The following is a 15537-nucleotide window of genomic DNA, read 5'->3' on the forward strand; positions in this document are numbered from 1 at the left end:
TCTTCCATAAGTGATATAAAAACAAATGATTAATGTACATACACGCGGCAATGAACTAAGTTGCCAAATACAATGGGGCATACGTGGTATTTTTCAACCCCTTAGGATAGGAATGAGAGCAGGAAATTGCAATCATAACGCATCGAATAGATTGAAAACATGCTACTGAAGGGTCAAAGCAAGACAAGGCCTAAGAATAAGGAACTCAGAATGTATTTTATGAGAGCAACAGAATTCTAATCGAGACAACATCGCTTCGGGAAAGGGTATGGAACTCTTTGCTTTCAAGTTTTTAGTTCATTTGTTTAACCCGGTGAGAACTCGGCAGACCAGCATAGAGTGTCATCTGTGAGAGTGACGTGGGACACCAAAAATGACGAGCAAAACTGATGAATTTGGAAGAGGGGAGAAATGCACGCAGAATATGTATATCGTAAAAAGAAGACGAGTGAAAGATATGTTACGAATGTATTAAAACGAGATACAGTATAAGGTGAGAGATTCATTTGTATGACACAAAATAGATAAATGAGGCACGTGAGCGACAGATAGGTAAAGGGCTAAATAAGTAACATTTAAAAATACTTGTTTTTAAATACGCTTTAATTAAATGTACCCGACTAGTAATGGCACAACTCCACGACTCCAGGAAGTGGCCCGAAGCGTGGACAATTAGACCCAAGCCGAAAGATAATATATTAAAAATAATGTTTTAAAATATGTTCTTTTTTATGATAGAATATAGTATTGTCATCAGTATGACATAAGTATACCAAGTTTGCAGTCGATACCACATTGGGAAGTGGGTTAAAATTGAGTTACAAGATTTGAGGATACAACGACGACGACAACGACAACAGACAGAGTGAGTTAAATAAATGCGTGTAAAAAGCATGGATTAACGTACAGTACTCATGGAAACCATGCTGAAATGGCTGCCCAGTCCCACGCCTAACCGATCATCGCCCTCAGACAAACGCCTGAACTGACAGGAGAGTTCACTTGATAAATTACATCTCACGCTCACGGTGTGGGCTGTTTGGAGCAGCAGGAAGATTGAATGATGCCGCCGGCTGGATGACATCAGCCCATGGGCCTCGTTTGGCCTGCGGATCATAGCCCCGGAGTGTAAGGAGTGGAGGACTTGTAGGGTAATCTCTATCGTAAAAAGGGAAAAAAATGTTGGCAAACAGAAAAGGAATTTCCTGGTATTAAGGAAATTAATAAGCTGTGCCCTAATGACAAGAAAATGCGTAAATCCCCATTGCCACGTACATAGCGGATATATTAAGGAAACAGGCCACGTGTAAGAACTAAACTGGCTCATTTGCTGAGTGCCCACACTTTCAATGACATTCTCTCAGTTATGGAAGCTCATTGTTTGATATAGGAAATAAGATGTATTGGACTTTCATAATTAAGGAACAAATGGCTATCATCACTATACCAACATGAACACTTCACAATAACCAATGTGTGTACGCTACCGATGACTTGTCCTGGATATCAATCAGCTGCTTGAAAAAAATCAGGTTTCATAAAAGTTTTTTTTCATGGAATGTACACCCATACATACATACACACATACGCGCCTTAAATCAGTTAATTAAGTCCACAAACATGCACCCCTTCAAAAAAATGAAAAGGTATTTGAAGAAATTAAAAATGTACGCATTCAACGAAGTTTGGGACAGCACTGGCATTGGCATACCAAACTCGCAACATCAATATACAGTGAGGGAAAAAAGTATTTGATACCCTGCTGATTTTGTACGTTTGCCCACTGAAAAAGAAATGATCAGTCTATAATTTTAATGGTAGGTTTATTTGAACAGTGAGAGACAGAATAACAACAACAAAATCCAGAAAACGCATGTCAAAATTTTTATAAATTTATTTGCATTTTAATGAGGGAAATAAGTATTTGACCTCTTCTCAATCAGAAAGATTTCTGGCTCCCAGGTGTCTTTTGAGACCAAAATGGAGCTCTTTGGCATCAACTCAACTCGTCGTGTTTGGAGGAGTAGGAATGCTGCCTATGACCGCAAGAACACCATCCCCACAGTCAAACATGGAGGTGGAAACATTATGCTTTGGGGATGTTTTTCTGCTAAGGGGACAGGACAACTTCACCGCATCAAAGGGACGATGGACAGGGCCATGTACCGTCAAATCTTGGGTGAGAACCTCCTTCCCTCAGCCAGGGCATTGAAAATGGGTCGTGGATGGGTATTCCAGCATGACAATGACCCAAAACACACGGCCAAGGCAACAAAGGAGTGGCTCAAGAAGAAGCACATTAAGGTCCTGGAGTGGCCTAGCCAGTCTCCAGACCTTAATCCCATAGAAAATCTGTGGAGGGAGCTGAAGGTTCGAGTTGCCAAACGTCAGCCTCGAAACCTTAATGACTTGGAGAAGATCTGCAAAGAGGAGTGGGACAAAATCCCTCCTGAGATGTGTGCAAACCTGGTGGCCAACTACAAGAAACGTCTGACCTCTGTGATTGCCAACAAGGGTTTTGCCACCAAGTACTAAGTCATGTTTTGCAGAGGGGTCAAATATTTATTTTCCTCATTAAAATGCAAATCAATGTATTACATTTTTGACATGCGTTTTTCTGGATTTTGTTGTTGTTATTCTGTCTCTCACTGTTCAAATAAACCTACCATTAAAATGATAGACTGATCATTTCTTTGTCAGTGGGCAAACATACAAAATCAGCAGGGGATCAAATACTTTTTTCCCTCACTGTATGCTGTACAAAAATATTTCGGATGATAGTCTTCGGAGAATATTTTAAGCCACTGCATACTCCCTGCAATGTTAAATGGTACAGCAACACGTTTGGCCACGCTAAATGCACTCCTACCCAACCTAAAGACCATGCAGTTGCACAGAAACCACAATGTCATGATCCGAAATGGCTTGGCATGAGCAGATGGACAAATATCCCTTCCTGCGTTACCTCCAGAACACAGTGCACTGGCATATTCGTCAACACAGCTGCGCAGGCCATGCATGTTTGAGCACGGATAACTGATTGATGTCGTTGTTTTGATATATGAGGTACGAGCCAGACGTCTTTATCCATGTCCATTGTGCTCACCTGTGTGCACTGAGCTCAGCCACCTTTTGTCTCTCAGCCACGCAGATACACTGCAGTTGTTAGGAAAATTTGGATAGGGTGTTGAGATTAGTGATGATTGCTTGCCGTGTACAGGGTCATCTGTGTATGTGTGTGAAAACATTGTCAGAAAATGGTTGAAGCAATCGATAAATGGAAAAACAGACGTTAGCCTAAGTTTTAAGAGTTAATTTTATTCTTTGTTCGACGGCTAGCCAAAAGCTGCTGTGAGGATAACTGGGGTTCACATGATGGTTTATGCTCCTTGACGACATCAGCTAGGTATTGTGGGTAATACTGGTTGGAACCTCCTGGTTACACCAGCCCACAAGGCATTATTGTGTCCGACCGTCGTGCAGGGAGGGGCTGGGTGGGGAGGGAGGGGCTGGGTGGGGAGGGGACGGTGGGGAGGGGCTGGGTGGGGAGGGTGGGGCTGGGTGGGGAGGGGAGAGTGGAGAGGTGCTGGGTGGGGAGGGTGGGGAGGGGCTGGGTGGGGAGGGTGGGGTGGGGCTGGGTGGGGAGTGGCTGGTCACCCCGTGGTGCCCTTATAAAACTCAACGTTTAACCTACTCACGCAGGCTTGTGCCCGTCCTCACAGTCGGGCATATTTGCGGAATAACACCACGCCGCCGTTGACCCTGGCCATTGACCGAGCAACCCAACGTTCCTACCAGCTCCCTCCGCAGGAATGTGTTTTGTGGCAAGCACTTTGTGTGTAATGAGTGCGACCTTACAATGTATTCGTTCGGCAACCAGAAGCCAATGCAGCTCAGCGAGCACTAGATGGGCATGGTCAGATCTTGCAGTAAATGATAGTATTACAAATATCTACAGTAAATGCTTTGCTATCTGGCCACGCGATGCATTGGTTATTGCGTGCGGCTCACGGTCAGACGGATGCGATTTTAAATCCCAGCTCGGGGTCGAATCAGCTCTTGCTTTGCGCATCCGTTTCTGGCAGGAAGTCGTGGTGGATGCCCGTGCCGTGCACCTGGGCGCCCTGGCAGTGCGTGGCCTGCACACGATGCTCACCGTGAACTCTGCGAGCGGGAAGCCCCTGCCCAAGTCGTGCATCATGCCTTGGGAGCTGTTTGACGGCCACCTGTTCCAGCACAAGTACCAACAGGCACACCAAGGTGCTCCCTCCCTCGACCTGCTGGACGGACAGGTACAGAATATGCTCGCCACACGAGACTTCTCTGTGTGTTGTTGCTCTGGAGACGGGGATATCAATGATCGATGTTGGTAGCTCTGCCCTTTACATCCGTCTCCCTGGCCACGTGGCGCAGCGGGAGAGCGCGCGGCTCTCAATCGGATGGATGCGAAACCAAAATGCTCATCGGGGGTTAACTCAGCCCATGATCCCTCCTTCCATAAAAAAAACTGCTACTCATTTATACTCAACAATGGTTCCTGGTTACCAGCATAAGATCTTGAAATTTCGAGCCTATTTCTGTAACAGACTTGATTAGATGTCTATACCACTTGCCTTGCATCAATACTTGCTATAAATATATATATTTATATATCTAACACCCAATGGAGGTTTTCCAAATACAGTGGTACCTCGGTATACGTCGTTAATTCGTTCCAGAAGGTAGGACTTGTACCGAAAATGACGTAAACACCAAACGAATTTTTCCCATAAGAAATAAAGGGAAAGGAAATAATCCGTTCCAGAGTAAGAAATTATATTTTATATGGCATATTATACATTAATGGGGTTGTATAAAATAATGTAGACACTACTTATTACTAAAATGCATACATAAATTAAAATAAATGCCTAAACTTATTAATATAAATTAAAATAATATTTTACGTCACTTTACCTTGCTGAGAGGAGTTGATAGCAAGGGTTGTGCACTGAACGAGATCTACAGGCAGACTGAGGAGCGGCACTTTGTTTCAGTCGTGAACGGGGTAGACGTGTGTACGCGGAGACTCATCCAGACCCATACAAGTTCTAGCAAGCGCGTCGTATCCCAAGCAAGACGTCGTATCCCAAGACACTTTTTTCTCGTCAAAACACGACGTATACCAAATTCGACGTATTCCAAAGTGGTTGTATACCGAGGTATGACTATAGGAATGAAGAGGAGAGTTCAATTGAGGCAAATGCAGGGATGTTCAATACGTGCCACAATGCGTTTTGATCAAATCCCTGTGCCATTCTCAGCGCTCTGCTTTTGTTGGGGACTCATACATTCACATAGGCACTACAACGAATGCCGAGATGTTAAAAACTCAAAACTCTGGTAGCCTCCTGTGATGAAATCGCTGGGTTTCCATATTAAGCGAGACGATCATCTCTGCCAGGATTGTTTTTATTATTTTATAATTAATCATCCAAACATAATTGTTGTTTTCCAGGTCTTTCTTATAAAACAAATAGCTGGTTGAATAGACGAACCCACTACACATTCATTTTGTTGTGCATATCTTATTTAAATGACCAAATTAATTGAAATTGCACGTCTTTTGGTGCTGTAATCTTTAAGATAACGTCACGGAGCTATGAAGTGTATATATCAATGGCTTGGAAGTGTGTAATAACAAGCATTTGCTGGATAATGTTCCATTAGTAGTAATTATGTTATTCATAGGGTCAATTATGAGTTCCTGATAAATCTTAATTACAGATAATGTGCGTCGGGGATTTTTTAAATTCCACCGTATTTTCTCAAATCTATTGCATCGTCAAGTTTGAGTCACGAAAGGCTTGTCTATGCTTGTATCATGGCTGCATCCTGTTGGCTGACTCATCTTCAAAAACTGGCGCATTTGTTCACCATATCTGGGGCATCGACTCTTAATTGTTGCGTCCACTTTTCGAGAAGGCGGTGTTTATTCTGTCGATGATGATGACGCTGACTGCCCGCCAAAGACCAACGCGTGACTGTGCCGAGAAGCACCTAATGGGCGTAAGTTAAGGCGCAGTGAGATGTGTTGTAACGTTGTAAGAGACTGACATTCACGGAGGAAAACCAGATATTGTCATTGGCTGTTTGTGTATATGGAAAGATTGAGTGCACCAATTGGCTGACCTGATAATATATTGAGGGTAGAGGAAATTGCGTGCCCCTCACACCACCATTTAATAACCAAGAGTGGGCTACATGTTTCACAGGTTTAGTCGACAAGACGAAGCAAATTACTGAATGAAACCCACAGACTATGAATGTATTAAAATTATTCTGGTTGTTGTCGACTAAACGAAGACTGTTAATGAAATATTAAATTCTGACTCAACTAACACTGATGCAAGGGTCATGGAAGTCCACGTCATTGTTTCTAAAGCTAATGCACAAAGCGCTATTATATCTCCTTGTCTTCTTGTGCCTTTAGGGAGATCTACACTCTGTGTTTGAAGATTTGTTGAAGGTTATAACATCTATCTCCTCGCTCAAATCTGCAGGTATCCTGTCACATACATATCCAGTCCATTCCTGTCTCACACCGCACATTTTTGTTTTGTAACACTGCATTGGCAGTGGTGCACAAGCACAAATAACAAAATCTCCACACAGTCATCAATGACAGTGCCCTGAGAGGAAACAATCTATATTTTTCTACATCTAAATATAAACATAAATGAGTGATGTTTCAGGGAAATGGTCCTCCATATCAGTGAGATCATACATTAGGTGGTTTAAGGTATTATATATGTTTCAGCTTTTATAATACAGTAACAGGTACTGTGGGTCAGCGGTAGTAAAAGACAAATTGGCCAAGAGGCAAAAATAAAATGCTCTTTGATGACTTGAAGGAAAGGGGTCCAACAGTGAAACTAAGTTCAAGATCAGACAAGACAGAGTAATTTAAGCCAAAGAACTGCAGTTCGGCAGAGGACTATGATAAATGAAAACGTGAAAACTGGGGTGCCTTTTTCAGGAAATGATGATGTGATGAGTACGAAGACTTGAGTGACTGTATTCTGCCTCATGTCTGCATCGATAACAGTTTTTCGTGGAGTATGTTTCACGATTCGCTTGCGCATGCCGTTTCAGACGGCCGGTTGAAGACTCGTGAGCACGTGAGCCATGACCGACCGAGAGGATTGAACACGAGACCTCGTGCCCAGGCTCATCGGGGCTCGAGAGAACGTGGTGGTTTGATGGGCAGTGGTCGACAGGATTTGAGGAGTGGAGTGAGGGGAGGTGAGGGAGAGTGGAGGGGCGGCAGCGGAGAGTGGAGAGGTGGCAGGGGAGGGAGGGGAGCTGAGGGAGGGTGGAGGGGTGGCAGGGGAGAGTGGAGGGGTGGCAGGGGAGGGAGGGGAGGTGACGGAGAGTGGAGAGGTGGCAGGGGAGGGAGGGGAGGTGAGGGAGAGTGGAGAGGTGGTAGGGGAGGGAGGGGAGGTGAGGGAGAGTGGAGAGGAGGGAGGGGAGGTGAGGGAGAGTGGAGGGGTGGCAGGGGAGAGTGGAGGGGTGGTAGGTGAGCTGGGGAAGAGTGGAGGGGTGGAAGGGGAGAGTGGAGGAGTGGTAGGTGGGGTGGGGGAGAGTGGAGGGGTGGCAGGGGAGAGTGGAGGGGTGGTAGGTCGGGTGGGGGAGAGTGGAGGGGTGACAGGGAAGAGTGGAGGGGTGGCAGGGGAGAGTGGAGGGGTGGCAGGGGAGAGGGGGGAGGTGAGGGAGAGTGGAGGGGTGGCAGGGGAGAGTGGAGGAGTGGTAAGTGGGGTGGCGGAGAGGGGAGGGGTGGCAGGGGAGAGTGGAGGAGTGGTAGGTGGGGTGGGGGAGAGTGGAGGGGTGGCAGGGGAGAGTGGAGGGGTGGTAGGTCGGGTGGGGGAGAGTGGAGGGGTGACAGGGAAGAGTGGAGGGGTGGCAGGGGAGAGTGGAGGGGTGGCAGGGGAGAGTGGGGAGGTGAGGGAGAGTGGAGGGGTGGCAGGGGAGAGTGGAGGAGTGGTAGGTCGCGTGGGGGAGAGTGGAGGGGTGGCAGGGGAGAGTGGGGAGGTGAGGGAGAGTGGAGGGGTGGCAGGGGAGAGTGGAGGAGTGGTAGGTGGGGTGGGGGAGAGTGGAGGGGTGGCAGGGGAGAGTGGAGGGGTGGTAGGTCGCGTGGGGGAGAGTGGAGGGGTGGCAGGGGAGGGGTTAGAGGAGAAGGGGTAATCGTGGGAATTAACAGAGGGAAAGGGTTGTGAGGTGGGGAGAGGCTGTGTTGGAGTCAGGGTTAGCAGGGTAGACTTTGGGGGTGGAGGTAGGAGGGTCAATCAGTCAAGGAATGGTACACGGAGGGAAGGGAGAGAAGCGTGGGATAATGGTTGTGCGGATAAGGAAGGATATTCATAATAAGACGTGTGCCAAACACTGCATACTGCAGTCCCCTTTGGTAAGCAAGGAGTAACATTGAAATATGTCAAAGTTGAAGGTTTGTCGAGCTATCATTGGTCACTGGGCTGAGACGATTAATTCTCATTACGCTTGCAAACTAACTCTTGAGGTGGCTGGGTCACCCAGAGGTCAATGGACTGAACTAGATGAGCCGAGATCTTGGTTTTGAACCCAAGCAGCCACCGACGATTAAACCGGGTGCTTGAATGTAATGATCACCGCTGACAAAAAATGCCATGGATATCGTCTGGCAAATTTGTGTCGGTGGACGACATGGCCCCGGCTAACAAGGCCACGGTCCTGTTGAGGTGGAGGCCACTCTCGACTCCGGCTTCAACATCATGGCAGAGTACTTCTGAAAGTGGCGACCGAGAAGCAACTTGATTGTTTCGATGTTTCGTTTTGACAACAGCGCCACACTCGATGTGACTTTCTGTGGCAAATAAGGCGCGACATGACCCCCGAGGTCGATCTACCTTGGTGTGACACTTGACCACAAGCCGACTTTATGTAATACACACATGAAAGAGGCTGCAGGCAAAGCCAAGGGGAAACCTCATTTACAATGACAGAAGAACCCCTCTTAACGACGGTAGTTGGTTCCACGAAACTGGTCGTTAAGTGATTTGGTCGTTTAGCGAGTATAGGAAATACACGTTAGAGGCTTAACTAGTTCCGACAGCATTGAAAGTTACTTTTTCACCCAAAAAACGTACTTTATAATATTTAAACCGTGGATATTAATACATAAGATACTAAAAACATAAACACATAACATTAAAAGAAACATGGTTAATAAATGCATTACTTAATATTTACTGTACCCACAACAGCCCGTCGTTAACGGGAATGGTCGTTAAGAGGGGTTCTACTGTTTGCTGGAACGAGCTGGGGGTCGGATGCCTACGTGCCTTGGACATCGGCAATTGCCCAGGCGTACTCAACCACAGAGTAAACTCATCATGCCCAACTGAAGATCGCGTTCAAAACCCAGATCTCAGGAGCTTCAAAATCTAAGCTATTACCTTGGCTTCCTGTACTGTCAAACATCGCCCACCAACGGATATTTGCTGCCCTGTTGCAACACTTCACCAACTGCACTGGTCAGAAGTCAGTACAAACCTGCCAATCAACGACGATCTGAACAACATTCCGGACCCATGGCTGAGATCCAGAAAGTCGTTTTGGAAACACGCACAAACTCTTTGTAATTTGACTTGAATATCATGATCGAAACGGTGTGGACAAAATACTTGGGATTCAAGATTCAACGTGCCTGCCATCACACTGCCTGGCTGCCATGTTCCACGACAACAATGGGCATTGTCTGACTGGATTCGAATAGAACACTCTCCTTTATACGACTGTGGCTATGAATAGCAAGCCGTGGCCCGCAGCTTCGCACTGCCTGAGTTAATCGCGTAGAATTGAATCTCGAATGGTTACGCTTAATTGGCCATACAAAAGTCATACTCACAAGAATATTCCAACTCTAACAGTTTAAACTATTCCATTGGACTGCCCTGCGACAAACATTTCTTGTAGCCGGGCACACGGGAGATTGCAGCGTGGCTACGAGAGGTCACTTGAAGGCGCTGTGTGAGAACTTGGCCGTTTGATGAGGGGGAGCCTTCTCCTTCCCGTTCCCTAATGGGGCGCGATGCAGCGGTTTGTGAGAGCTGAGGATACTTTGTCTCGTGCCCTTAATCCGAGTGCACAATTGACATCAAATTTGAGGGGAAAGGAATACAACGCAAAACGATTACAAGTTAATTATTTTAGTTATGGGTGGTTTTCCAGATTCACTTTCAGGATCTCTGTGGGTTTGGCTCAGTGCTCTGACATAGCATTAGGCCCCGGAGCCATCTCCAAATATAAAAGTAAAATTCTAATTGCAAATCTTTTACAAATAAATCTTTGTTAGTTTTACCTTCATATCCACATTGATTTATTGCCAACGTTTATTGAATTGTCACATTTGCAAAAGCACATGTTTGTACATACACAGGTGCACATTGTATATAACACATTTACACACGTACACTGTAAAGGCAGGTGCGTTATACAGGTTGAAGCATTTGTAAGAGGTTGTGCCTCCAAACTGACAAGAGAGTGTTTGTTTAATACTCAATAGCTCAGCTGTTTGGTTTGAAGTGAAGGTGAGACCTTGGTTCAGCCCCGCTCTCGGCAGGAACTCTCGTCTCCCTCCACCTGGCGCCAGTGACGCCACGTGCGCACACGTGACCCACGTGACCCAGGTGACCCTTCTAAACGAGTTCTCGCCTGGTTAAATACAATTAGAGCTAAACTACCGGTAAAACGATGAGACCACCGCTTTACACGTGGCAGGCCGACTGCAGGTGTTTCACTCATCTGTATGTGCGCGTGTATGTTGACCTTCTTTTGCACCGTACGAAGCCAAATGTGCTAATTGGAGGTGCGGGCGAAGATAATCTGTCACCAAGGCGTCCGCTAGGCTCTCCCACTGCCAAAATGCTTTTTTTTCTATATCCGTAAATCTACCTGAAGTGTCAATACCATGGGCTTATGACGTGTCAGGTGTTTGTCTATAATTATCAGCGTGTAGCAAATAAAGAGATTGATCATACTCTTGGTGTGTACTCTGCGTGCGTCAAACGTTGTAGTGCCTATGTGTTGGTGCCGTGATCGGCTGCGAACATAATGATATTTAAGTTAGCCATGAGCCTGTCTCACTCAGGGTTCTGGGCCCCACAATAATAATAATAAAGCTTGGGGTAGCCTTAAACGAGTACTCCTCTGGGCCCTGCAATATGAATGTCTAATTTCCACTGCTTGTCACGGCTACAACCCAGCACGTGGCAGCATCGGGAGGAGGGATGCTTGCCCACTTCTGATGAGAACTCTCGTGGCTCGACACAAACTCGCTGGTATTTTGTCTCGGTCGAGACGACCTCTCGTTAAGACGTGGGCACAAGACGTGTTTCTGCGATCCCAAATGTGGAGGTAGTGGAGGAAGGGGTTGGTGGTGGAAGTTGCTCAGGCATTTTATGATGCATCGATGAATAGCGATTCTAATGTTTATGATACAAGAACATGAACTACCCCTGTCAACCCGACGAGTCCCAAGCACTGCACGTGTGACACGCACACTGAGGGACCCATCCCATTACCTGTCACACGTGAACGCACACAAGCATCAGCGCTAGAAGTCCTCCACTAACCCCAAACCCGCCAACTCCTTATCAGTCCCTACCTTATTACAGACCAATTAAGACCTTATTGTCAACCCGTGCCCTTATAAATATCAACGTTCATCCTACAAAGTCCCATCACAAGCGAGAAACACAAACAGATATTTTTTTTGCACATATTTAAACGTCTGTTTGCCGTATTGACTTGAAAACTCAATTTCCATGTACAAGAATAAGGGTATGGGTGGACAGGTATGTGACCCATCTATTCGCCCTCCCACGCACAACTCCCACTCATCTATTCACTCCAACTCACGCATATATTCACTCTCAAACAACTCTCACGCATCTATTCACTCTCACACAAACACACAACGCTCACGCATCCATGTACGCAAACACGGACAACTCCCTCCCTAGAACTCCTCCAAACCACCCCAACGCATGAACTTTCTCCAAACGCGACCGCCCCTGCCTTCTTCACCTTGGCATTATGCACACGAAGATTCGCAAGAACTTACAGATCATTTCGGTCGTGGAAATATACAAGCGGCTAACACAATTTGCACTACGCGGGGAGACGTAAACACAACCGCCCGAAGCCAGTGTTGTTGTTGTATTTATATCAACATACGGCGTTGCGATGCACCGGCGGTAGCAAATGTATTCAAGTCGACTTCGTATCGCTTCTATTGTGGCCGTGCAGTCGTGGTGGGTGCCTGCTCTTGTGCCAGGGATTCGGTCCGTAAAGTCCACGAGACATCTCACTGGGATTTTTGCACAGATAGTTGGTGTAGTGCTTTTTCTGGAAGATTTTTCTGTTTTTTCCCTGTATTTTTCTGTTTGCGCATAGTCCCATTAAGATGTTTTCTTGTTCATGTTTTTGTTTGTTGCGGTTGCACCCTATTCAAGAGACGAATGGCTCACAGGGCTATACCGAATAAATGAACCTGAGGCAGTCACAAAGGCGACACTGAACCAGGCTGCCAGGGCCCGCGACTCGTCCTTGACAACACTGCCGACATCCAGCTCAGTGTGGGAAGATAAAGGTGCAGCCCCTGCAATTGCTTGCTCACACCACACATTTTTTGTACTTTATTTTACTTAACCAAGTAAGGCTCACTGAGCGACTGTACAATAGCTCTCTTTTTCAGAAGTGACCTGGCCACAAATGAAAGCTCAACGAAGCGACTTATCACGTGGAAATGTACAGCAACCCAATACTCTAAACGCGTGATGTTGTTGATTATAAATGTGGAGGACCCGGAGAAAAATCCACGCGACGACGGAGAGGACACGCAAACTCCAAATATACAGCGTCAGGGTCGGGGGTCAAAACCCATGGCCTCCTGTATACCGGGTGAGGTAGTTAACATCTCACCACTGTGGCACCACTGCTGGAGAAAGGGCCTCCACTCGAGTGAGCTACAGATAGCATGGCCCCGCCCCTCACCAGGTCTTTGGCCTACTCTTCCAAGTTGGCCAGACGTCTCGAGAGACGCGAGAGTTACCAACACTTTACCCAAATACATTCCACCTGCCAATCGTCTCACTGCAAACATCTGGGCAGGTAAAACATGGAAAGCGATTTGTAGGAAGTGCTATGATTTTAATACAATGAAGACCTCAATAAAAGGAGATTTCTCACAACGGTGCAAATTGTAGCGAACTTTGACGGTGGGGTATAAATTAAATAGCCTTCTCGTCCAAAAAATTACGTAAAAACGTTATTTTATTCTGAGAGGTTCGTGTAGGTCACATACCGGTGAAGTATTGTAGTTATACTCTTTGTCTCCAATTATTCGTCAACCCAGATGTTCCGATGTTGACAATGCACGCAGAGCTGCACACGAGGAGAACGGATCATCGTGCAACACGCTCGTCTGGGGCCCAGTGGTCATGTCAAGATTCGCTCGTCTATGAATTCGCACAAGTCAGGGTCAACATTCCTGAATCGATTTTCTGTCTCGCTCATTTGTACTGTTATAATGATTCCAACTTTAAACCGCACAGTATTCACTCAATCTGCGACTCTTTAGAGCAGCGAGGAACCAGACATACCCCCCCCCCACACACCGTTCTCTCCCTTCTTGCTCCTGCGAACACTGGCAATGGCATTCGACTATAAGGATCTTTCCATGATCAGGACTTCACGTTTTCCTGCACGTTCTCGCACGCGATTCTGCCCTCCGATGCTGGCCAATGCACTGCGCACACTGCATTTGTGACACGTCACAGAAGTGCTGCACTTTAACATGAAAAGCAGCCGAATGAAGGTGCACGTCAACATTTTGAAAGTAATTTGATTTGGCCTCATTTCTTAACGGGCAGCACTGCACACCGAAGCCGGCTCTCAGTGGATGTTGATCAGCGAGGCAGAACCCTCAACCCCATACTTAGCGCCATGGCAGGATGCCGGGTGCTTCCGGACGAACCCGTCACAACCGTGAGCAGCAGAGATCAATGCACAAAGTGTCAAGGAAGTAACAAAAAAAGCGTTTACTTTGCAATTTCAGACAAACAAGAACGTGAGTTAACAACTCCAGAGAGAGAGAGAGCCAATCTCCAACCACTCGTGCTGAAACGGCACAGGGGACCGAGGAGACGGGCAAGAAAAACTCTATCCACCGCCATAACCGCGAAGATGATGAAACGGCTCCGCAGCTCCGGTGAGCCCCATCAGCCCAGGGAGTCCACGAGGAGGAAACGCGGCTTGTTCAGGTGCGATGATGAATGTGCATCGAGTGTCGATGTCTCGCACGTCCTCCACCCAGTACCTGTCACTGCTACGGTAACTTCCTTCTCATCCTGCTTCCTTCCTGAATGGCATCACTGGTCAGTATAGCAGCAGATTTTAATACTTTTTTTACATAAATTATATCTTCGTGGTATACATTAATAGTTGACAACCCTTCGTCAGGCCACTGCTGAATACAAGCCTCCGCAACCCCCCCCCCCCCCGTATCTTGTCATGGGGATTGTTTGACCATACTTCACCGCACTGGCCAGTGCATGTCAGTGACGCGCTGGCACCCACAACTCGTTCAGAAGTAATAATCGCTAAACTCAGGTGGCTGAGTTCATAAAGCATTGCCACCACTCCCCTTACATTTATGCTAAATATTACACTGCTAGCAGCCTATTTTGTGATCAATGACAGCAGACAGCTTAATTGTTAAATTATTGTCAAATAATTATTTTATTTCAACCGGTATCAAGGTGCATTCCCAAAATAAGTAACGAATGATAAACACAAGAGGCAGATGGACTGCTCTTGGCCTGAACAGTTGTTGCATCAGTTGAGAACTACTTCGTTTTCCTTAAACCATATACAATGTTTAAATCAATAAAATATTTCCTCTTAGCTGGTACAGCTGTCAGCCATCGAGCCTGGCATGGTTCAGTGAAGTCAAGGGATTACATAAAATAAAAAATATCACAATTTTGGGGAAGTAATTACGGTTATATGCGAGCAAATGTACCAAATGTGACAAAATAATAGTTAATTGCATTTTACTGCCGCGATGTGTTGTAGATTGACAGTTGCTTCATCGTGAAATGTGTGCATTATACGTGGATTCTTAGGCAGCACCACCAGCCCTACTTTTACTCCTGTATGAAGGGCAGTGGTACGCTGGAGTACGCACACGTACGAGCGTGTGCATGAGGCTGTGTACGCAAGTATCTCCGTGTGAATAGCGACGCATGTGTAAAGGTGGGGGAGGAGGGAGGGCCTTGCAAGGCTGGGCTGTCTTCACGAGTGTTATCGGCGCCAGAGTCTGCCGGTCAACGAGCTGAGCGGGGTCTTTGTTTGCATTTGCTGGACAGCCTCAGCAGCTCGCTTTTGCTCCTCCTGCAAGTGCACGCACACAGCAGACCGTCGCACAATGGGATGAGAGCCCCGTGTAGCCATACAGCG

General features: G+C 46.6%; 2 protein-coding genes across 2 annotated transcripts in view; one reads left to right on the forward strand and one right to left on the reverse strand.

Annotated features, from left to right (window-relative positions):
• Positions 1 to 8804, forward strand: part of FAM120B (family with sequence similarity 120 member B) — a 29443-nt gene extending 20639 nt beyond the window's left edge. Inside the window, exons 8-11 of the mRNA XM_061558705.1 lie at positions 4086 to 4292; positions 6473 to 6542; positions 7135 to 7287; positions 8737 to 8804. Coding sequence (XP_061414689.1) covers positions 4086 to 4292; positions 6473 to 6542; positions 7135 to 7287; positions 8737 to 8804 — 498 coding nt within the window. The remainder of the gene's footprint in view (positions 1 to 4085; positions 4293 to 6472; positions 6543 to 7134; positions 7288 to 8736) is intronic.
• Positions 8805 to 14798: 5994 nt separating this feature from the next.
• TIMM50 (translocase of inner mitochondrial membrane 50) overlaps positions 14799 to 15537 on the reverse strand; it is a 40288-nt gene continuing 39549 nt past the window's right edge. The window contains exon 10 of the mRNA XM_061558849.1: positions 14799 to 15471. Coding sequence (XP_061414833.1) covers positions 15382 to 15471 — 90 coding nt within the window. The 3' untranslated portion in view covers positions 14799 to 15381. The remainder of the gene's footprint in view (positions 15472 to 15537) is intronic.

Source organism: Lethenteron reissneri, chromosome 25, assembly GCF_015708825.2.
Source record: "Lethenteron reissneri isolate LAM-NWPU_2019-01 chromosome 25, ASM1570882v1, whole genome shotgun sequence".
NCBI classification, from domain to species: Eukaryota; Metazoa; Chordata; class Hyperoartia; order Petromyzontiformes; family Petromyzontidae; genus Lethenteron; species Lethenteron reissneri.